The following is a 23,381-nucleotide window of genomic DNA, read 5'->3' as shown; positions in this document are numbered from 1 at the left end:
GTGGGGTTATTTATGATGGAAAGAAGACTCCAGATATGGCATGCCAGGAACACTGATTCTCAGGTGGGTGGAAAGCATTAGCATTTTACCCATATTCCTCATCGGCTTCCTGAGGATAATTAGAATGCATTTCCATTTGCACTTTATTAAAGTTTCTTTCCCAACAATCTTTCTCTTTAACTGTGGAGACAGGTTCAAAGCAGGTTGCCAAGGAAGCAGATGGTCAATGCCATGGCCCAGGAGGGCTGTGACCAGTCCTGAAGGCCCCAGGCTGTGCTTCGACCTATAATGAGACAGAAAATGGGAGGAATATCAAAACTCTGTTCCCCAAGAACCACTGATACATGGAAACTGTCTGCCTAGATCCCTTTGCTTCAGGGGTCTCCCTGAATGGGTTCTATGAACCAGATAGCATCAAGTTTGGGGTCAGATTCTGGGTCAGGAGTTAGTGGGGCAAGCTGTGCAGTTGGGAACTCACCCTGCTGTTGTGGGCTGTCCTTCCCCTCATGCTGGGCCCATGCAACTGCTCGTCGCTGCTCAGGACTCAGAAAGGCCATTTGTTCAGGAGTGACAGCCACAGCCTGAACACTCGTGAGACTAGATAGCTGGGTGGGACTGAACACCACCTGGGGGTGGGAGCAGAAATTAGTACATCCAATATAGCCCCCATTGGGCCCTGGCTCTGTGTGGTCACCTCAGACCCCAGTTCTTAAATACTTACAGCAAATTTAGGAGCAGGGATGACAGAAATAGCAAGAGGGGTAAGGCCCTGGATCTGTTCCTGCAGCAGTGCTGAAAGAGCCAGGTCTGGGATCCCTGCTGTTGAAGCAAGTGGGATGGGCATCCAAACATTGTCTTATACTGGCCTTCCCCCTTCTCTTCAAACCTACAGACTATAGACTTCTCTAACCTCTCCCCAAATACCCGGCCATACACCTTTCCCAACACATCTCCAACCTCTTACCTAAATGCCTTCTCAGACTCCCACCTTAAGAATTCCAGAGCAGTCCTCCACCCAGTCCATCCATGGTAGGGAAACCAACCTCTAACAGCTAGCACCAGCAGTGGCCCAGCCTCCCTACCTGCTATTGTGCCGATTTCAGTGAAGATCTCAGGCCCCCAGTTACTGACTGGACCAAAACCACCCGGCAGCACAAGGAGCTGGGCCAGAACTTCCAGTTGCTCCTCAGAACACTGGAGATGCAGATTGCCCAGGAAGAGAGCTGCTTGGCTGTGGAAGAGTGGAAAGAAAGAAAGTATATTCAGCCACAGTGATAGGGTCCATGGTTATGGGACGGGAGTATAGATGGCTTCAGGTGAGGTCCCTTCCTCCATGGGACCACTCCACCATGAGTCTTCCATCCCCAGTGAGTCCACCTTTACATGAGCACCACCACCCACACATCCCCTCCACAGATGACCTAAATTCCCAACTGCTGATATGCTGTAGCTCCTCTGGCCGAAGTCCACAGAGTGTATAACCCAGTGCAGTCAGATGAAGGAAGTCCAGGTGGCTCACATGCCGGCCACTCTGCCGCAAGAAACTGGAGACCACAACCCGGAGCTGGGATGGAGATGGAGGGCACAGAATAAGGAGAGAAATCACAAGGAATTCATGGGTAAATTCATGTTTGGGGAAGAGACAAGTGCTACTGGATTTTATACTTGTATTATTAAGAACTGATGATCCAATAGCCATGAGGAAGATTGAGGATCCAAAAAAGAGAAGGCCTCAGGGAAGACAGTCAGGAGGGAGTTTTATGTGTCCAGACCTCAAAGTGAATAAATCACAGAGTTCCTAAGGCCACAAGTAGGGGGTATTCTATTTTAATAGAAAGAATGGCCAAGCAGGGTAACAGAAAAAAAATTCTTTAGGTGTTAGGTGACCTAAAGGCCTAGATCTGTGGAATAGAAGTTTGGAAGGTAGGAAAAGGGAAGGTGTTACCTGGATGGAGCTCCAGCCATCTATCTGCCCCAGGGTGCTCAGCACTCCCCAGTCCACTAGGATCAGCTCCTGTATTTCCCGCTCTCCTAAACCTATTAAGAGCCGACCTAGCTGCAGGATCTGCTCAGGACGGAATCCCCGGGGAGGACCCCACAACTAGGAGAAAGAGGAACAATGTGAGTGGAAAAGCACTGGACTAGGAGTCAGAATGCTTGGTCTTAGTCATGCCTCTGACCTTAGCTGTGAACTCTAGGCAAATCACTTGCCTCTCTGGGTCTTTAGTTTCCTCAACTGTAAAATGAGAGGGTTGGATTAAGGTTCTGACTAAGGTGTTACTGAAAGATGCTAGAGTCTCAGTATAGAAGAATAGCAGATCATAGTCCATGGATTCTAAACCTTATGTGCACCAGACTCACTAGGAGTGCCTGTTGAAATGCTGATCTCCCAGAGCCCTCAGAAGATTCTTCCCCCCAAAAAAGATTCTTCAGTGAGTCTAGCATAGGACCCTGGCACCAGCATTTTAAAAACATACTCCCTGGATAATTTTGATACACCCTAAAGTTTGGTAACCACTGCCTTCTTCCCTCTACCCATTGCACTAGCTTCCTTTTCTCCATATTCATCCTCTCTGACTTCCTACTCAGGATCCACTCTCATTCTTTCATCTCCTATTTCCTCCACTTTTCCCCAGCTATCCACTCCCTTGTGTCTCATACCACACCCAACCAGCTTCCTCATGTTGGCCCCTCCATCCCTAACCTGTTTTGCCTTGCCCATAGCTGCCCGTAGTTCCTCAGGCCCAAGTCCTGGGTCTCCTGCGAATAATTCCAGGCAGTCCTCAAAGTCTGAGAGCTCCATCCCTGCAATCTGGGTTGCTGACCAGGCTGCTGGGAATGTCCCTCGTATATCTGCACAATTTGGCACAGGTTCTGAAGGGGGAAGGCAGGCACAGGGGGTCAGTGTAGAATTAAACTATGCCCACAGAAATATCTATAGGTGGAATGACCCCTCCAACCTTTGGAGGATAGGGTAACATAGACAGTATGGGCCAAAGGATTACTGTAGTATGAGAATTACAGGACTCAAGGGATATTAGAACAAGTGACTAAAGAGGATAAGTCCCTCATTGTATAAATGGAAGGCTGAAGGGGTTGCCTAGGGATTTAATGGCAGGTCTAGATCAGAACTCAGGTCTCACTAGCATCTCCCTCCTACATCCTAAGCATCTTCCCAGCAGACAGCACCATACTCTAGCATAGAGCCAAGCTTAGAGTGGGTCAGCTGCTAATATGGATAAGAGAACAGGAAAAGGTAAGTCCTGGGCTAATAATGTAATGAGTTATAAATGTCCAGAGCTATAGAACCCTAGAACCAGAAAAGACCTTGAAAATTATCCCTCTAACCACTGTGGTTTATAGATGAGAAAACCCAAGCCCAGAGAGCAGAAGGTGTGCAAATCTGCTCAAAGGGCACAGCATACCTAGAGCCCGACTTCTGTCTACATTTCTGGATACTCTTTCCTATACACCCTGATAGACATGAATATTTGGGTAGTTTCACCTGGGAGATCTTCTGCAGTGGGCCGTACAACCCCAGCTACCAAGGCAGCTTTCTTGGAAGCAAGCTGTGGTCTTCCACATAGCTGTCCAACTCTGCTCTGCTCCCAACTCTGCTGCTTCTCTAGGAGCCGCTCCAGAGTCTCTTGGCCCAAGGCCTCCTGTGTGAGATGGTAGATGGAGGGTGGGGATGTCAGGTCAGGGCCAGCTGCTGCAGCTATAATTTTAAAGTCCTATCTCTTTTTAGCAGTTTCCCCCAGATTCAGGCTTCACATCCCTTGCCCTCAGTCTCCTTGCCCTTAGCTCCCCAAAGCCAGCTCACCAGTCCCCTCTCTGCTCTTACTCCCTCCCTTGTTCCTTCACCTCACCCTGGGGATCAAGGAAATAGCTTCAGTAGACAGAGTGAGTACTAGGCGTCCAGCTTGCTCTACTTCACCCTGGCTCCACAACTCTGGCTTCCTGGGGGACAGGAAGAAGATCAGGGGCTGGGATGCTGAGACAACTGTGAGGGAAAGGAAGGGGAAAAGAGGACATGGGGACTCAGGGCTCCAAGGGACCTTGTGTATATTTATTCAATGATCTGCCACTGATGATGGTGGTTAAGAGAGCGGGTATAGGATGAGTCAGAATTAGAAGTTCCCGAAGGTTCATACCCAAGAGCAGGCTCCTGTGACAAGAGCCATCCCAGCTCTGTGGCAAATGGCTCTCCTAGGCAGAAGCCCTGCAGCTGATTGAGTTGGCCCAGCAGGATCGGTAGGGGGATCCGTCGTGTACTCTCTATCCCCAGGAATCCAACCAAGGGGCCCAATGTCTCCAGCACTTCCCTTGAGACTGTTGTCTCCTTTGGAGCCTGGAGGGGGCATCAGGCCTTGGGACAATGCATCTCTGACTCAGAGGACCAGATTCTTTGATCAAGACACCAAAACCTTTGATTTTCCCTCCCTCCAGCTCCCAACTCAAGACCCTACGATGTTCACTGCCATTGTTTACTTTCTTAAATAATGAGCCCAGATAGGAACAGGCAGAAAGGCTAGGAGTTGGAATCCAACGGATTTCTTGGACTCTAAGGAATGTGGACAAAAAATATGAACCTAGAGATAGGTTGGGATGGAACCTAGAGATATATCTAGGGGCTAGGGCCTTCTGGACAAGAACCTTTTTGGCAACAAAAGTGTGGGGCTAGGCCTAGAAGATAGAGAGCATTGTCTGAGAGGTAAAAATTGTCCAGGCAGCAGTTCCGAGTCTGGTACGTTGGACTCTTACCAAGTTTTGTAGTGCCCTCTCTGCCAGGGCCACCCGGTGGAGTGGGGTCAGTGCCAGCAGCTGCTCTGGAGCTCCTCGTACCAGCCCCACCACCAACATAATAGATTCATTGGACAGTCTATCCATCAACCGGACCCTATAGCAATTTGACAACAGGGGCATTCAGAAATGAGTCCTGTTGAGAAGGGATAACAGAATGCCACATTGCCCAGACAAGAGGTAACATCAGACCAAACCCTATGGCCCTGGACAGGATCTGATATTAAACTGCCCCAGATGCAATTCCCTTCATAGTGTTTAAAAGGAGAGAACAAAAGGAGTGCCATATTTCTAGTCTTCCTCAGGAAAAATGACAAATGACCCTACCTTATCTAATGGAATCAAAAGTCCCAAATATTAAATATCTTTAAAATTTCTCCCCATTTGGGGCACCTGGGTGGTTCAGTTGGTTAAGCGTCTGACTCTTGAATTCAGCTCACGTCATGATCTCATGGTCTATGAGTTCGAGCCCCTCGTTAGGCTCTATGCTAACAGTGTGGAGTCTGCTTGGGATTCTGTCTCCCTCTCTCTCTTCCCCTCCCCCACTTGCTCTCTATCTCTCTCTCAAAACAAATAAAAATAAACTTTAAAAAATCCCCCCCCCCCCATGTTATAGATTAGAAAACCAGCTCACAGAGATGGTGGGATCTTACTCCCAAGTCCTTTTTTCCACAGGGTCACCCTTCCTCTACTTTTTGTGGGGAAGTCCTCTCTCATTTGCATAGTGCTGTACAATTTACCAAGCCCTTTTATAGTATTCTCTTATTTGAACCTTATGACAAAACTTTGGGGTAAGACAGGTATTTTTCTTATTCCTCTTTCCTAGATGGGGAACTCAGGTTTTCCAACTCATGGTCTAGAAACTTATCTAGGTCCTTAGGATTCTAAATTATCTCCAAGAACCAATAAATTTAAATAGATTTCAATGGCTTTTTTAAAAGCCCTTTTGTCCAGGTTTCAGAAGTGTATTCTATCTAGGGCTGCCAATTCTGGAACTGGAACTAGGCTGCATAGCACAAAAGCCAAAATCTGTGGAAAGGCCTATAAAAATGTAAGGATGGAATCAACTGCTTTACCATCACCTCATCCCTAGGAAGACTAATACTAGCCTTTTCCTACTCTAACTTACAGTTCAGATGGCAATGGGGTAGGGATGGGGGCAAAATGAGAAAGGAAGCCTGGAGAGAGATACTCATAAAACTCCTAGAGTCTCTGTGTTAAGAGGACCCTTACATTCATGAATTTTCTCTCCCCACAACCCTTATCCATACTTAAATGTGCTCTACAACATTCCTGCAATGAGACCATTCGGCCCAGGCTTGAATAGCTCTGACATTGGGAATTTGCTACATCAGTTTTCCTTGTATTTTTCAAATCTGATTTTTACTCATTGGTCATTGTGATGCCCAATGGAGCCATTCAGAAACATGCTAATCTATTTTCTATTTGATAGCCTTAGGAGTATTTAAAGGCATTTATCATGTTTCATACACGCTCTTTCTGTACTCCACTGAACACACTGACAACATGGTGGCTTAAGCAGACTATAATCTTCTAGGGTGAGTTGGACCATTGACTCCCTCAGTTCAGATACTCTATCTCTATTAATGTGGCCTAGGTTATACTATGATTGTTTGGCAGCCCACATCATAGTGTTGCCCACCATTAGCTGTCCTATGTTGGGGTCATGTTCTGGGAGCCAGTCAAAACATAGAGCAACTTTGAGTAGAATCCTCTGCTTTGGGCTATAACTGATGGCAGAGGACCACCAGACAGAAAACGTCCACCTTAGGGCATTTCCTAAGGGCAGACCTTCTACCCCAGGTTGAGACGTCTAGGGATCCAGTGTCTCCAGTTGTAGCACTTACGGTAAATCCAAGAGTAGCCTGGTGTCTAGCCCACTCAGTTCTGGCCCCATGGTTGCCAGCTCTGGCTCTGGCATTGTCATCCTCCGCTGTAGCTCCATCCAGATACAGGCTCTCTGTAGGATAGGTTGGGGAAACAGGTCAGGATAGAGCTAAGCATAGGGGCCGGATTCGGTACCCAGGATCCCTGCCTCCCTGCTCCACTAATGTTTAAGCACCCCTCTCACCAGACTCCCTCGAACTCCAGTGGGCAGCTGATAGATCATGTGCACTACTTCAAGGAAGTTTGCCATTGAGTTGATCTGCTGCAGAAAATCACACGACATGCCCCCTGCCAGGGTGCCCAGAGCCCTGTAGGTATGTGAGTGGGTAGATGCTCATTCAACACATGCTGTGGTCTGTCTGCTCCTTGATACCGATACTCTCAACACAAGTACAGAATTCATTTATGGTAATTTACAGTTTGAGAAATGGCTTTCCATAGAAAACCACAACATCATCACTGTTTATCAGAGAGGAAAATAAACGTTCACAGACGTCAAGGGATATTCCGAACATCATTCTATTAAAAATGTGGTAAACTGAGCGTAGAGCTATATCTTTAGTTTCTGAAGCCCATGATTCCTTTACTGTGGGTGAAAGGAAAGTGATACTTACTTGTTCCTGTTTATTGCTGCATGGCCAGTAGCTCTGAGGTCACCTTGGATTAAACTAACAACAGCAAATATCTATTGGGAGATTTCACTGGGCCAGGAACTATATTAAGTACTTTATATGTCTTACCTCATGTAATCTTCACAACCACATCCTATGAGGTAGGTACTATTGTAATTCTCATTCCACAGAAGAAAAAAACTGAAGCTTAGAGGATTAAATGACTTGCTCAAGGCCATGAATAGGTCTCAGGGCTGGGACCTGAATCCAGGTGTTCTGAATCCCTTAAACTAGTCAGGATAGGTGTGGTGCTATGGGAAGGCAAGAGAGTAAAGGGAGGAGGAGCCAAGAGAAGGCCCACACGCTGGGACTATGCATCATCCATCCGCGCATGTCCCATTGCATATCATATGGGGCCTGGCACATGGGAAGTCTCAAAAAATGTTAGTTGAATTAAATTCTGCTCAACACAAGTTACTCACTGCAGATTCCTAAGTGTCAGGTTGGTGGGCACCTGCATCTTCTTCCAGAGAAACTGAGCCTACAGGAGAAAGAAAGAGGAGCAGCCCCCCAGCAGAGATATTGCCCAAGGACCTAAGATGCTTTGGACCTAGCCCTCCCTCCCCACCCTGTGGATCCACCAGCCTCCTACTCTCCCAAATGTACACTCCTCTCTTGGAGATGGGGGGGGGGGGGAGAAGTAAGGGGAAGGGAGAAGGAATAAAGCAAAGCAAGTCACATTATAAAGGATGCTGGAGATAATGTGACCAATCTAGGGCTGACAGATAAAAGAGGTGGAACATAGAGGATAGTTCTGGAGTAAGTGAGGAGAATTACCTGCTGTTCAGACCAGGGCAGCTCCCGGTAGCGCCTTCGGTTAGCCAGAAGAGCCGCAGAGTCCAGCTGTAGCAGCTTTAGTGGGAGCAGGGGAAGCAGGCAGTCTGGCCAGGTGGTGGGGATGGGCTGCTGGTGAGGATGTGTGTAGCAGAGTAATGATAGGTAAGAGGGGCATCATGGGGGTGGGAAGGGACCAAAACTAGGGAAAGGGTGGATGGCATGTGCCACTATAGCAACACACACCAGAGAGCCCTCACAATGAAGGTGGATGTGGTCAAGTATTGCTGCTATTCAGGCACCTGATGAACTGATCTCCCTCAGACTCTCTGAGCTTTGCTCTCTTTATCTGAAAGCAGGTTCGTTGGCCTGGAAGATTTCTCAGACCCTTCTGGTTTTGACATTATAGGACAGTGTGGGTCATGCTGTCATGTAACTGGAACTGGGGAGAGCTGCTAATGTCTTGGTGTAAACAGAGTCAACTTGGATGCTCAGGGCCACTGCAGGGAGAGTATAGGAGGCAGCACCAGTCATATGAAACTACCCGGGGACATGGAGAGGAGCTTAGTTGGGAGATCCCACACGTACCTGACCAGGGATACACACAGCTGCACTGGCACCTGTTGTACCTATGTTTTTAACGCCGTCTTTCACCTGCATGAGAATCAGCAGTGTGTGTGTGTGTGTGTGTGTGTGTGTGTGTGTGTGTGTGTGTGTAAGGAAGTGGGGAGGTATGGGAGGCCTTCCCTGGCCACAGGGAAGATGCCCTCCTCTTAACCAGAGCCCACATCCCTGAATGTCTCATCCTCCCTGCTACTCTCATACCCGAAAGGTCTGCAGCAATGCTGCAGTCTGGCAAGCTGAGAGGCGTGACAGTTCAGGGGCCAGGCAGGAACAGGCCCCAACCAGAACTCGCCTAGGGATGGCCTGGAGTGTCTGGGAGCTGAGGCCTGGCAGCAGAGGGTGCAAGGAGCAGAGTTCCTCCAGGGACAGCTGGGGAGCAAGAGAGACAAGAGTCCTGAAGAAGAGAAGCAGGGTGGTTGGGAAGACAACAATCACAGTACAGCAAGGCAGCAGGTCTGAGGAACTGAGAGGGAAGAAGGGGCAGATGTGAGAGCCAAGGAAAGGGGGACAGGGACCTCTGAGGGACATTGAGAAGTTGTTGCTACTCACATCATGCCTAGGGAGGAGCCGTCCAAGCAGTAAGACAGCCTAAGGTGGGATGGGATGAAACAACAGCACTCAAGTCCTGGTAGCCAGGTTTTATGCAGGTCCCTAGGACCTACCCTTTAAAACTTCTAGTTTCCTTGATACCACCCCAGTGACTAGCCTGGCTCTGGGCTCTTCTTGATCTGAAGAAGGGGGATGAGGGAGTCCTCCTTGGGACAGAGAAAAAGGAGGCTCCAGAGAAGCTGGTGGTATCCCTGAATGTCATTCCCTTGAGTGGGGTTCCTGGGGTTGGAAGGTGGATGTTAGAGACTGAGACAGGCCCACCTGGGCTGGTGTGACACTGGTGCCCTGCAGGGCAGGAAGCATGGCTCTAAGCTGGGGCTCTGACAGCTCCTGCAGGAAACGGAGGCCCAGCTGAGGGAAGAGAGGGGCCCAGACCCGCAGCTCCCGGGGGCTCAGCACAGCTCCTCCAGATGAGCGCAATACCCCCAGAAGTTCATATGCCACCTGTAACCAAAGAAAGTTTGGGACTGGGGAGAAAAGACAAGTGAACCTTAAACTTCCTCTCTAATCCCACATCTGGATTTCCCAGGGCCTGGGCTAGGGTTTAGAACCAAAGATGGGACACGAACAGATAGGGCTTAAGATGTCAAAGGGTATGTTTGGGGTGTCATAGACCAAACGGCATTGGGTCAGGAAGAGGTGGTAACAGATAAGGATGACCACGAAATAAGGAACAGAGATAGTAGAGGTCAGGGGAGGGCTGGCACTGTTGTGCTCAAGCTTGATTGAGATGACTGAGCATGTCATCCACACAGACCCAAGGAAAGCCTGGACTCTTGTAGGCCTGTGCCAAGGGGCTCACCCGTCCTTGTGGGCTGAGGGTCCCGTTGGCCGCACATTCCAGCAGCCCCCGTTCTACTGGCCCCAGTGGATCACTCAAGGGTACCAGGCTCTGCAGCTCCTCAGGGCTCAGGAAACAGGCGAGGGACCCCAGCCTGAGAAGGGCATGAAGCTGGCCTTCATGTGGTCACTGAAGCTGGCACTAAGGTAGGGATCGTGTAGGTATATGGAGTAGGCACTCTGCTAAACTAGGAAATATGGGTACCATAGATAGGCCTCTGTCCTGGAATCCTATACTGCCTGTGGCCGCTGCCTACCTTTTTGACCCTTCCTTCCTAGGCCCCCAACCCACCATGGCAGCTGCACTAGCCTCTCTCCCAATTTGGCTTTGATCACTGATCCCACAACTGCTCACCTGCGCACCTGCTCTTCTCCGTCCTGGACACTCTGGTTCACCAGGCTTCGTAGCACATGCCGGGCATGCCCTGGCCCAAGACCTGCTGCTGGCCAGCTATCCTCCAGGGCCTGGATCTGAGGTGAGGAGGGTCAGCTCATGTTGGGTCACTGTGGGACACTTGTGGGGAGAAGCTCACCAGGAGACATACTACTGACTCCTGTTCCACCTAGGAGAAGATGGGCTAGTCAAGAAAATCATGTCATACCTGGTGAGGGCTGAGCTGCAGAAAGTTCTCCAGAGGGAGGTGGGGGAGCAGGGGCAACACTGCCCACAGTAGCTCCTGGGACCAGGCGGGCACTTCCCCAAACAGGTCAGGGGCCAGCAGTCGCTTTGCAAGAGCTTCCTTCTGTTCAGGCCTCATTCCTGGGCTGTAATCTCGGATGGCAGCCAGTCTGGGGAGAGAAATGGATATTAACCTTTGGCCCCTGTTGTCCCCCTCACACTCTGAAGCCCTACTATCATGGACAAGAAGGAGACTCTCCCTAATTTTAACAGAGAGGATTTCAAGAAGGGGCTGCTATAGGCTGATGGGGTTGGCTGACCCTGACAGGATCAGAAGGAGTGGTGTGGGGTCCTTACACACTGTCATTGGCCAACAAGGATGGTGGGAAGCGCATCAGGTCAGAGACAGCCAAGAAGGGGATGAGCGGTGACAGGTCAATGAAGAGCTGGGAGGTGAGGCGTGGGTACTGCTGGAGCAACAAGGCTGTCAGGCGACCCAGGGCCTGCTCCTCAGATGGTGGCACCTGTGAGGGCATAGGAATGGATGCTGGCTCTGGAGATGCTCAGTATTATCGCCATCTCCTTTTGAGCTTCTCCTTCCACTGGGGAAGCCCTCTGCACACCAGGTTCCAGGTGCTCTTGATTCCCAGATGTCTCCCTCCATCCTCCCCTCCCCCCCCCACCTGCCCTCTATACCCACCTGAAGCTGGGCCCAGGAACGGTGCATGAGCGTCAGGAAGCCCTGAGCAGCCTCCCTCTCTGCTGAAAGCACCAGCTGCTGGAGATTTTCTGGTGGCATGTGCAGGTATGCCTGGGAGTAGGAGGTTAAAGTGGGCATGGCCTCACTGGGCAGAGACCTCATGCCACAGTTGTTACCCATTCCATCCATGTACCCCTCCATCTGTTACCTGCACTAGAATCTGCAGGGCCCAAACACTCTTCTCCCTCTGGAGCAGATCCCATAGCACAGGCTGGTGGGGAGACAGACAAGATACCAAGAGCTGTCTCCTCTGTCCTCCTGAAGATTCCCCAGGCACTCCAAGTCCACTTGCTATATGCTTGTCCTTCATCTGAAGCTTGTATGTGTGTCTCATCAGATACTAAATTCCATTAAACCAGGATGATGTCTCAAACTTCTCCTGTACCCTTTTCTATGCTAGGTCCATTGTTGGCTCAATAAATACTTGTAGATCCAAACCAAAACTATGAATCTGTATAATCCCATTTCACTGGGCACAGGACTTGAGAAAGGTGGGCCCTAACATGGAGTAAGGAATCTTTACATATGCTACATAACCTAGCAAAGGCCTTACATATAACGGGGCACCCAATGAATGAATTATGGTAGCCCCTTCACTCTACAGAGAAGGAACAGAAGTCCAGAAAATCTGAGTTAAATTATTTTCCTATTACCACACTAATGTGTGACATAGTTGAACCCAGAACTCAAGTCTTCTGATTTCTGGTTGCCCTGAACTATTCTCATTTCTGTCTTATCTTCCTATATTTGCCAGCCTTCTCACTCTCTAGGGACAGAGTCAGATCCCTCCAACTTGATACCTTTCCTTTCTGGAGCAGAAAGGGGGAGAGTCAAAGAGTTAGAAAGAATAATGAGATAACGTTTAGTGCACGTTTATGTGTCATGCTATATACATAAGCCCACAGCATGTATAATCTTATGTAATCCTTACAGGTACCCTAAAAAAGTGGCACGGTTACTCTCCCTCATTTATAAGTGAAAAAAATGTTGCTCAGAGAGGTTAAATAACTTGTCCAAGGTTGATCACAGAACTAAGATCTGAACTCAGGCCTGTCTGACTCCAGAGCTGTGTGCTTAAAACACTATACTATACTACTACCTCTCAGTATTAGAGAATTTGTTTGGAGGCCCTTCCCTCTGTTCCAGGGGCTTTAACCTTGGCAGATTACTCACACTGAAGCAGGACAGCAGCTCCATCTTGTTTATACCAGAGCTGGGGCTGGCAGTGGGTTCAAAGCCCAGCGGGGTCCACTGCTCCTCCTGTTCCAGGTACTCCCCAACTGTCCGCAGCACACTGCGCCGGCCCTCTGGGCGGAAGGCATCCCAGAAGGAGCAGTTGTCTGGGAGACTGGAGAGCATCAGGGCCTGACCCAGCATCCCCTGGGCCTCAGTCCCCCCAGCCCCTGGACCCAGAAGAAAGGTCAGCAGGCGCAGGAGATAGTGTAGGCGTGTGGAGTGGGCAAGGGCTGGTACAGAGGACTGACAACGTGGCAATTGGGATAGCATGCCAAGCAGGAAGGGGGCTGGGGCCAGACACAGTGGGGATGGTCCCAGTGGTGGCAGAGAGGGCAGAAGAGGGCCCAGTAGCCCCTCTAGGAAGCAAGTGTCATTGCCCCCACGACTTATCCTGCACTGGCCTGCTAGCCAAGGCCAGAAGGGCACAAGTGCTTCATACATGGTGTCATTGGCACAGACCATCATCAGGAAGCTGCCCCCATCTGGGCAGCGTTCCCCACAAGGTCCAATGTGGCAGGGTGGGAAGGCAGTGGCATCTGGGGTAGGGCCCTGGCACACATGCTGAACCCAAGCCTGATTGCTGGGGGGCACAGCCTGCAGACCCGCCTCTCCACACAGCCGCTCAGCCCACAGGGTCTCATTCTCCAAGAAGCAGCCCCAGAAGATCTCTGGGGTGAGGGGAACAGAAGGCAGTCCTTCAGGACAGCTGGTGGGGGGTGGGAGAAGACCAGCACAGAGCCGCTTTACCAGACGGCGATTGGGGCCAGACAAGGCTGAAAAGGAGAGGTTGTTACATATTGCCTCCAGGAACTGATCAGGAAACTGGTCATGGCAGGCCTGTAGCCAGCCTTGGGCACCTGGTGCCCATGAGACTGCATACCACACAGCTGTCTGGCAGATGGCAATGGTGCTGGGAGGGGGCTGCGGGGTGGCAGGCTTGGCGTGCTGGCAGAGCAAGTGGATGGAGAAGTTGGAAATGCTGTAGGGTGGTGCTGGACCTGAGTGGTTCTCGCAGAGGGCCTCCACAGAGATGGCTCGCTGTTGGCGAGGGCTGATGTGGGCTGAGAGCTGGGAAGCCCTGGGCAGAGGCACACCTGTGCTCAGACAGTGGAGGAGGGCAGGGGGTGGGGGTGGCAATCCAGACAGAAAGCCCAGCGCCTGGACATCCCAGGAAAGGTTGTGCCGGATGCCCCTGGAGGGAGGGCAGGAGGGAGAAGTAGGCATCACCTGGTCAGTTTAACCTTTAGTTGAACATTCTGACCCTGGCCCAGAGCCCTGCATGGGGGGATGGCAAGCATAGGCTTTTCCAAAAGGTCCCTGGGAGTATAGGTGTTACTGGTTTAAATACTGGGATGGTGGGAGCAGGAGAAAGATCTGTCCTGCCAAGGCACAAAATCATCTAGGAGCAGCCCAGCTGGAGTCCCTTCTGTCCACCTGGCTCCCTTCTTTCTCCTTTCTTCATATACTTTTAGGTAGCTTAAATACAACCTTTGGTTGACCTCACATCAGGAAATCTGCCCTGCAACTGAGTAAGTCTAACAGTGTTCTGACATTGTTGTACTGAAACAGTAAAGATGGAGGAATCCAGTCTTATCCTTTCTTTCCATACCCCAGCTTTATTAGGTAACATTATTAAGCACTATGTGCAAGACAGTTCTGAGTGGCTTGCACATAGAGCATCAACCCATTCAATCCCTTTCAACAACTCTGTGGTTGTTAATATTATCTATATTTTATAAGAAGGGAAACTGAGGCATGAGAATGAGAATGTAACTACCCCAAGGTCACTTGGCTAGGTAAACAGAGCTAGGACACCAACCCAGACAGTCACGCTCGAAAACCACTAAACAATGCCCTCCCATCAGTCTCCTCCTCCATTCTGCAGGCTGACAACTTTCCAGGCCCACTCCCTCAGAACTCCTCTCCTGGTAAGAGAGTTACTTACCATAAAAGCAGCTGTTGAAGGTTGCCTAGGAGGGAAAAGAGTAAGGAAGAGGACTACCCCAATCTCCCCCCTTCTTTGTCCTGCCACAGCCCAGCCCCGAACCCAGCAGCACTCACCTCCCTGGCACTGCCCATTGGCATCAGGCTCTGGTTGCCCCAGAATGGAAAAGACCTCATCCTGTAGGGAGTCAGTGACACGGAGAAGCCCCTCCTGGAAGGCAGCATAGAGGGGGGCCCCCACTGTGCGCAGCAGACCTCCCCAAAGAGCCTCCTCAGAGCCTGGCTCCCCTACTGGGGTGAGCAAACCCAACAGACCCTGTAAAAAGTGGGGGGCTGGCTCCCTCCCATTGAGGCCTGTGGCATTTGTGGGGTCCACACTGGACTGCACCTGTACCAGGGCCTGCCATCGTGTACCCTCTAACAAGAGCAGCAGAGAAGGCAACCAGTCAGCCACCAGGACGCAGTCAGAGGGCCCATCACGGGTGCATGGGGGCCGGGTAGGGGTTGGGGGCCCCACAGGAACTAAGGCTCCTAGCAACACCTCTGCGAGTCCACCCAGCACACCTGCCTGGTGCCCCAGGAAGTCCCGGGGGGTCTGCTCCTGTCCCAGCAGTGCCAGAACATCCCCTAGTAGACCTAGCATTGGCTCCCAGTCTGGGCTGCCTCTCAGTGTCACTAGGAAGTCGTGGAGCCGGAGGGCAGGGGGCTGGAGAGGTGGGGGCTCCCCCACAGGTCCCTCCCCCATTCTCCCAGGCCCAAAGGAAGAAGAAATGTTGGCCAGGAATGCAGAGAACTGTGAGCGGCTGAGGGACCCCTGAGGAGCTTGGTCCATTGTGGAGAGCAATGACTTCAGGAGGGAGAGACCAGGGTCCAGGGACTGAATCCCAGTAGGGACCAGAATCACTGTAAGAAGAGAAACCAGAAGTCACTAAAGGGGAAGAGCCTAGAACCCAATTCGGTCCTGCCCGGAGCCCAGTCCTAGCTTGGATCTAAAGATGAGGCGACAAGGATGGCAAGCTGAGTCCCTTTACTGAATACTACTGAATACTTACTATAGTAAGTCTTGGCCTGCTTTCTTAACCCTCATTTTCTCCCTTAGCTCCAGTCTCTGACCATTTTCCTTTATCTTTTATAGAAACCGGTTAATCTCTGCATTCTTAAGTCTCTTTTCAGCAACCATCCCCTTCATCCCCAGCCCTGCTCACTGTTCATCTCACCTGCACAGGACAGCGGCAGCAGCAGGGCCCAGAGGCTCAGAGCCATGTTTCCAGGTGAGCACTGGTAAGAGGTGAATTCTGGTTATTCTCACCTTGTATGCAATAGCCAGGTGAGGGCAGAGCACTGCAGGCAGCCTGAGTTGCCACTGACACTGTAGTGTGGTCTTTCAGGGAACAATATCTGTAACCTGACAGCAGGTTTGTCACCTGAGCCACTGAATACCTGATCCTTTGGCTTTGGAGAAAGGTGTGCTTCTGTGAGAGGGACCAGTGATAGGGGATCCCGGGGGCGGGGGGGGGGGGGGGGGCGGGGGCTCAGAGGAGCCCAGGGAAATAACTTCAGTTAAGAGCCAGGATGCAGATAGCAGTGGGCAGAAATAGAGGTGGAGACCTGGAGACCAGGTTATAATGTGGTAGGGAGGGGGGCTGCAGAAAAATGTAAGAAAGTATAGAGGGTACAAAGGAGTTAAAAGCAAGTAGGATTTGAAGGAATCAAGGAACAAAGGGGGCCCAGAGAAAGGAACTGGGCAGCCAGGTATGAACAGAGAAGAGAAACAAAGACAAATGTCTGGTCCAATGACAGAGCATTCAGGAAGAGCAGAGCCACTTTTGACTCAGTACCTAGAACCACAAAATGCTAAGAATGGGAGAGGACTTCAGAGGTTACAGAGACCAAACCTCTCATTTTATGGATGTGCAACTTGCTCATTGGGCCATTCAAATATTTGTGTTTGCCCTGTGGTCCTCTTCCTGTGGCCTAGGTGAATGCTCTGTAGAAAATTCTGAGCTGAGAAAAGAGATAAGCCAGATTAAATCACTGTGCAAGGGGGCTACTTCCCACATGGACACACACACGCATGCCCACATGTGCATGTATTCATGCAAATACAAAGAAAGAGAGTACTGCTCACAGATCAGAGAGATCCCATAAAAAATACTCTGGTCTGGTCAAGGTGAGAAGTATTTTCTGTCCTCCATTTATATATCCCCAAAGGCCTTTACCTGACACCAGCTCTAAATAGTAATTCAACACTGTGGCTCCATTCAAACTATTATTCTGTCCCTCTTTCCTTAAAATCCTCCTCTATTCTATCCCCTCAAACCCACACATTCAAATCTATTATTAATGAGCTTCTGCCCTAGAAAGTTCACTTAGGATCATAGAATTTTAGAACTGGAAGAGACCTGAGGAATCCTGTGGTAAAGAAACTTCTCATTTTATAAATGAGGAAATAGAGGCCCCCCAAAATGGAATGACTTGGCCAGGCCACCAAAGTTGAGGACACTGCTAGGATTTTCCAAGGCAAATCAGAAGTTGGGATCAGTGAAATGATCTACTGCATCCCTTTGCCAATATTTTCCCTTTGCCTATCACAGTTACCACATCTAGTCTGAAAAGCAGAGAGGATAATCAAAGGAAGAGTATGGCCTATATTCCCAATAGTTTTCTATCTCCTGGTTCCAGGCCATCCTGCAATCCATTTGAATTTCTTCCCTTGGTTCTGTAACAACCCCCTTATGATAAATTATCCTTTTTGGCTAATAGTGTACAAAAAAAAATGAGATGGCTTGGGTTCAAATCCTGGCTCCAATGCTTACTAGCTGGGCATCTTGGGCAGTTTCTAAACCATTTTGTGTCACAATGTTCTTTTCTATAAAAAGGAGAAATACTAGTATAGAGTTATTTTGAGGATTAAATTAGATAATGCACTTAAAGTACTTAGCACAGTGTGGCATTCATCCAATAGAGTAAGTACCTATCATGTGCCAGGCACTGCTACAAAATAAACTTTCACTAAATATTACTACTATTGTTATTAGACTCAATACGAGTTATATTTTTGAAACTAAAGAGTCCTTTAGTATTGAGTTATTTAGCTCAATATGAATTATTTATTTGAAACTAAAGAGTCCTAATTAATACAGAAATTTTTACCAAGAAGTAGTGTCTTGAGTGAAAGATCTTTAGAACAAGTTTGAAACTAGTAGACTCAAACAGAGAGGGAAACAATGAGTACTCCCTCAACCCAAGCTAGGAAATTCTTGGCAGTACATATGATGATGGAGCAAGCAGTTGGTTAAGCAATCCTGTTGCCACCAAAGCTTCAGAGTATGTGCCAACTGAGGGTAAAGTGTTTAGGGTTTATAGCTAATATATCAAGCTATCTGATATAAGCAGGTTACTGCTTATACAGTTGACCCTTGAACAATGCAGGTGATTAGGGGCACCACTCTCCACCCCCAACCTCCACTGCACAGTCAAAAATCTTAACTACCCCAAAATTAACTAAGAGCCTTTGTTAACTAGAAACCTTACCAACAACATAAGCCATCAATTAATGCATATGTTGTATATTATATGTATTATATACTGTATTCTTCCAATAAAGTAAGCTAGAGCAAAGAAAATATTATTAACAAAATCATAAGGAAGAGAAAATACATTTACAGTGCTGTATTTAGCTAAAAAAAAAATAAGTAAATAACTGTGTGTAGGTGCATCCACACAGTTCAAACCCGTGGTGTTCAAGGCTCAACTGCAGTTTGGTAAAGTCCAACAAAAATGAGAAGAGTTTCAATCCATGAGTGATCAAATAGAAAGAGAAAAACAGAAACAACAGACAAATTACAGGAGTACAGAATAAGAAATTAATCATGTGTCTTGCTAAAGTGAAATGGAGAAGATTGGTGGGATGACCGGAATGCTCTGTAATCTGGCAATTTAAAGGGAGATACCTAGGAGGAGCTGAAGAAGTTGAGAAATCTGAAACATCCTCACTGCCTCAAAACTGTCAGACGGGTACTCCTTCTGACAAGAACACATTGCTCCCTTGTAAATTACAATTATTTTTCTCCCTTTTTCCCTTTTTGATTTGCCTTTTGTAACTGAAATATGAATTGCTCACTAGATATCCAAGAAATCCCCACATTTTCCATATCTTTTTCAGCTAGGTAGGGGCAAGTGATTAGTTCTAACCAATGAATAGTAAGTGACCAAGAATTTAAGAGCTAGTGAATGATGCTCCAGTAATGTCTTCTCTGTTGAAGTAACCTAGAAACCACAAGCTGATACTGTTGGTGGGAATGCAAACTGGTACAACAATGTTGGAAAACAACATGGAGTTTCCTCAGAAAGTTAAAAGAACTAACCTATGATCCAGCAATTGTACTAGTAGGTATTTACCCAAAGGATACAAAAATACAGTTTCAAAGGGGTACATGTACTCTAATGTTTATAGCAGCACTATCAACAATAGCCAAACTATGGAAAGAGCCCAAATGTCCATCAACTGATGAGTGGATAAAGAAGATATGGTATACATATACAATGGGATATTATTCAGCCATCAAAAGGAACGAAATCTTGGGGAGCCTGGGTGGCTCTGCGTTAAACGTCTGACTCTTGCTTTCAGCTCAGGTCATGATCTCATGGTTGTGGGATTGGGCCCACACTGGGCTTTGTGCTGAGTGTGGAGCCTGCTTAAGATTCGCTCTCTCTTGGGGTTCCTGGGTGGCTCAGTCAGTTAAGCATCTGACTTCAGCTCAGGTCATGATCTTGGAGTTCATGAGTTTGAGCCCGGCATCAGGCTCTGTGCTGACAGCTCAGAGCCTGGAGCCTGTTTCACATTCTGTGTCTCCCCTTCTCTGCCTCTGCCCCTCCCCCACTTGCACGCATGCACACACACTCTCTTGAAAAATAAAATAAAAGGCATTAAATTTTGCTATTTACACCAACATGGATGGAGCTAGAGTATATTATGGTTAGTGAAATATGTCAGGCAGAGAAAGACAAATACCACATGATTTCACTCTTATGTGGGATTTAAGAAACAAAGCAGATGAACATATAGGAAGGGGGAAAATAGAGAGAGGGAAATAAACCATAAGAGACTCCTTACAATAGAGAACAAACTGAGAGTTGATGGAGGGAGGTGGGCAGGGGATAGGCTAGATGGGTGATGGGTATTAAGGAAGGTACTTGTTGTGTTGACCCCTGAGTGTTATATGTAATTTAACATTTAGTGATGAATCACTAAATTCTACTCCTGAAAACAATATTACACTATTTGTTAACTAAGAAGAATTTAAATAAAAATTTGTAAAGAAAAAAAAAAGGACCAAGTAGGTCCTCTTACAGGTTTAAGGCACAAATTCATGCTACCCATGTGTCCTTAGGTACCTGAAAGAAAAAAAAAATGTAAGTCCATTCTGCAGGAATCCAACTCAAAATACGGACTTCAGGGGTGCCTGGGTGGCTCAGTCAGTTAAGCATCCAACTCTTGATCTCAGCTCAGGTCATGATCTCATGGGTAGTGAGTTCAAACCCTGCATGAGTCTCTGTGCTGTCAGATTGGGATTCTCTCTATCCCTCTCTCTTTGCCCCTACCTCCCTCAAAAATAAATATAGAAAAAATCTTTAAAAAAAAAAACCACATGGACTTCAAAGAATAACAAGAGAAATTTACAACAAGTAACTCACAATCAGAAAATACAAAACATGTGAGAAAACAAGGCATCAGGAATGAGAGTTAGCAGAAATAATAAATAACATAATCAGACTTGAAAGACTAAAAGTGTTTAATTTTTCAGATTTAGAATGTAAAATAAGTAAAGTTAATTTGCATGAATAAATAAAAAAGGGTATCAGATGTATGACTAAGAAACAGGAAGTTCAATTATTGAGAATAGTCAAATTACTTAATTCAGTGAATTACTTAATTGTACCTAGGTATTGTACTTTAACTCTTGCTTTAAATTGTATTATTCCTACAAATCAAAACCACAATGAGATACCACCTCACACCTGTCAGAATGGCTAACATTAACAACTCAGGCAACAACAGATGTTGGCGAGGATTCAGAGAGAGGATCTCTTTTGCACTGCTGGTGGGAATGCAAACTGGTGCAGCCAATCTGGAAAACAGTATGGAGGTTCCTCAAAAAATTAAAAATAGAACTACCCTACAACTCAGCAATTGCACTACCAACTATTTATCCAAATACCTATATATACTAGTTATTTATACAAAAATGCTAATTTGAAGGGGCACATGCACCCTAATGTTTACAGCAGCACTATCAACAATAGCCAAATTATGGAAAGAGTCCAAATGTCCATTGACTGACAAATGGATAAAGAAGATGTGGTGTGTGTCCAGGTATATCTATCTATCTATCTATCTATCTATCTATCTATCTATCTACACACGCATATACATACAATGGAATATTACTTGACAGTCAAAAAGAATGAAATTTTGCCATTTGCATTGTATTATGCTAAGGAAAATAAGTCAGTCAAAGAAAGATAAATATCACATGATTTCACTCATGTGTGGAATTTAAGAAACAAAACAGAGGAACATAGGAGAAGGGAAGGAAAAATAAGATAAAAACACAGAGGGAGGCAAACCGTAAGAGACTCTTAAATACAGAGAACAAACTGAGGGTTGCTGGAGGGGTATTGGGTGGGAGGATGAGCTGAATGGGTGATGGTCATTAAGGAGGGCACTTGTTAGGAGAACACCGTAAGTAACCGTATGTAAGTGATGAATCACTAAATTCTACTCCTGAGATCATTATTACACTATATGTTAACTAATTTTGATTTAAGTAAAAATTTAAAAATCTTATACAAGAAGCAAAAATAAATAAATAAATAAATTGTATTATTCTTTAAAATGTAAAATAAATTAGTATAAAAAGAAAAAAAGTGTGCCTGGGTGGCTCTGTTGGTTAAGTATCCAACTCTTAATTCTGGCTCAGGTCATGATCTCACAGGTCATGAGTTCAAGCCCGCATCTGGCTCTGCACTAACAGCACGGAGCCTGCTTGGAATTCCTGGTCTCCCTCTCTCTCTGCACCCCCCACTTGCTCTCTCTCTTTCTCTCTGTCTCTCTCTTTCAAAAATAAATAAACTTAAAAAAGAAAAGAAAAGAATAAAAGGGCACCTGAGTGGCTCAGTTGGTTAAGTGTCCAACTCAATTTTGCCTCAGGTCATGATATCAAGGTTTGTGAGACTGACCCCATATCATGCTCTGGGCTCATAATGAGGAGCCTGCTTGGGATTCTCTCTCTCCCTCTCTTTCTGCCTCTCCCTCCAGTCATGTTTGTGTTCACTCTCTCAAAATAAATAAATAAATAAATAAATAAATAAATAAGAAAAAGAATGCAGCTTCTCTGGAAAACAGTGTGGCAGTTCCTCAAAAAATTAAAGATAGAACTACTCTATGACCCAGCAATAGCACAGTTAGGAATTTACCCAAGGGATACAGGAGTGCTGATGCATAGGGGCACATGTACCCCAATGTTTATAGCAGCACTTTCAACAATAGCCAAATTGTGGAAAGAGCCTAAATGTCCATCAACTGATGAATGGATAAAGAAGGTGTGGTTTATATATACAATGGAATACTACTTGTCAATGAGAAAGAATAAAATCATGCCATTTGCAGCAACCTGGATGGAACTGGAGGCTTTTATGCTAAGTGAAATAAGTCAGTCAGAGAAAGACAGATATCATATGCTTTCACTCATATATGGATCTTGAGAAACTTAACAGAAGACCATGGGGGAAGGGAAGGGGAAAAAAAACAGTTACAAACAGAGAGGGAGGGAAGAAAACCATAAGAGACTCTTAAATACAGAGAACAAACTGAAAGTTTATGGGGCTGGAGAAGAGGGGAAAGTGGGTGAGGGGCATTGAGGAGGGCACTTGTTGGGATGAGCACTGGGTGTTGTATGTAAACCAATTTGACAATAAATTATATTAAAAAAGAAAAGAAAAGAAAAAAGACAAAGAAAAGAAACCACAAGTTGAGATGGCAATTTCACAGGGCCAAGTAGCCTCAAGCTCCAAATTATCCCACAACATTTACAATCATTCTCGTTATTTATGAGTTCTGTATTTGTGAATTAGCCTACTAAAATTTAAAATCACTAAAATCTGTGATCCCCAAATCAATACTGGTGGTATTTTCTTTCTTTCTTTCTTTCTTTCTTTCTTTCTTTCTTTCTTTCTTTCTTTCTTTCTTCCTTCCTTCCTTCCTTCCTTCCTTCCTTCCTTCCTTCCTTTTGAGAGAAAGTACATGATCAGGTGAGAGGGGGAAGGGCAGAGAGAGAGAAGGAGGGAGAGAAAAAAATTTTTTTTTAAATATTTACTTTGAGAGAGAGAAGGAGGGGAGGGGCAGAGAGAGAGGGAGAGAGAGAATCCCAAGTAGGCTCCATGCTGTCAGCACAGAGCCGGATGTGGGGCTTGAACCCACAAACCAAACCATGAGATCATGACTTGATCTGAAACCAAGAGTTGGACATTTAACTGACTGAGACACCCAGGGGCCCCAAGGGATAGAGAATCTTTTTTTCTTAATTTTTTT

At 47.0% G+C, this 23,381-nt stretch overlaps 1 protein-coding gene across 1 annotated transcript; it reads right to left on the bottom strand.

Annotated features, from left to right (window-relative positions):
- Positions 1 to 165: 165 nt before the first annotated feature.
- On the bottom strand, positions 166 to 16,051 carry STRC (stereocilin). Its single transcript, XM_042987709.1, is given in 29 exon segments — positions 166 to 283; positions 479 to 626; positions 722 to 819; positions 1,083 to 1,231; positions 1,422 to 1,564; positions 1,946 to 2,101; positions 2,705 to 2,874; positions 3,506 to 3,662; positions 3,870 to 3,960; positions 4,155 to 4,351; positions 4,765 to 4,900; positions 6,672 to 6,784; positions 6,896 to 7,019; positions 7,805 to 7,863; positions 8,160 to 8,285; positions 8,745 to 8,810; positions 8,982 to 9,149; positions 9,330 to 9,368; positions 9,651 to 9,833; positions 10,192 to 10,324; positions 10,585 to 10,700; positions 10,832 to 11,018; positions 11,206 to 11,372; positions 11,549 to 11,659; positions 11,757 to 11,819; positions 12,782 to 14,036; positions 14,790 to 14,814; positions 14,906 to 15,716; positions 16,010 to 16,051. Coding segments are annotated over 29 exon segments (5,322 nt in total). The 3' UTR covers positions 166 to 194.
- Between the last annotated feature and the right edge of the window lie 7,330 nt (positions 16,052 to 23,381).

The sequence above is a fragment of the Panthera tigris genome, chromosome B3 (assembly GCF_018350195.1).
Source record: "Panthera tigris isolate Pti1 chromosome B3, P.tigris_Pti1_mat1.1, whole genome shotgun sequence".
Taxonomy (NCBI): Eukaryota; Metazoa; Chordata; class Mammalia; order Carnivora; family Felidae; genus Panthera; species Panthera tigris.
Note: the sequence above shows the minus strand (reverse complement) of the source record. Positions and strands in the feature narration are given on the sequence as shown.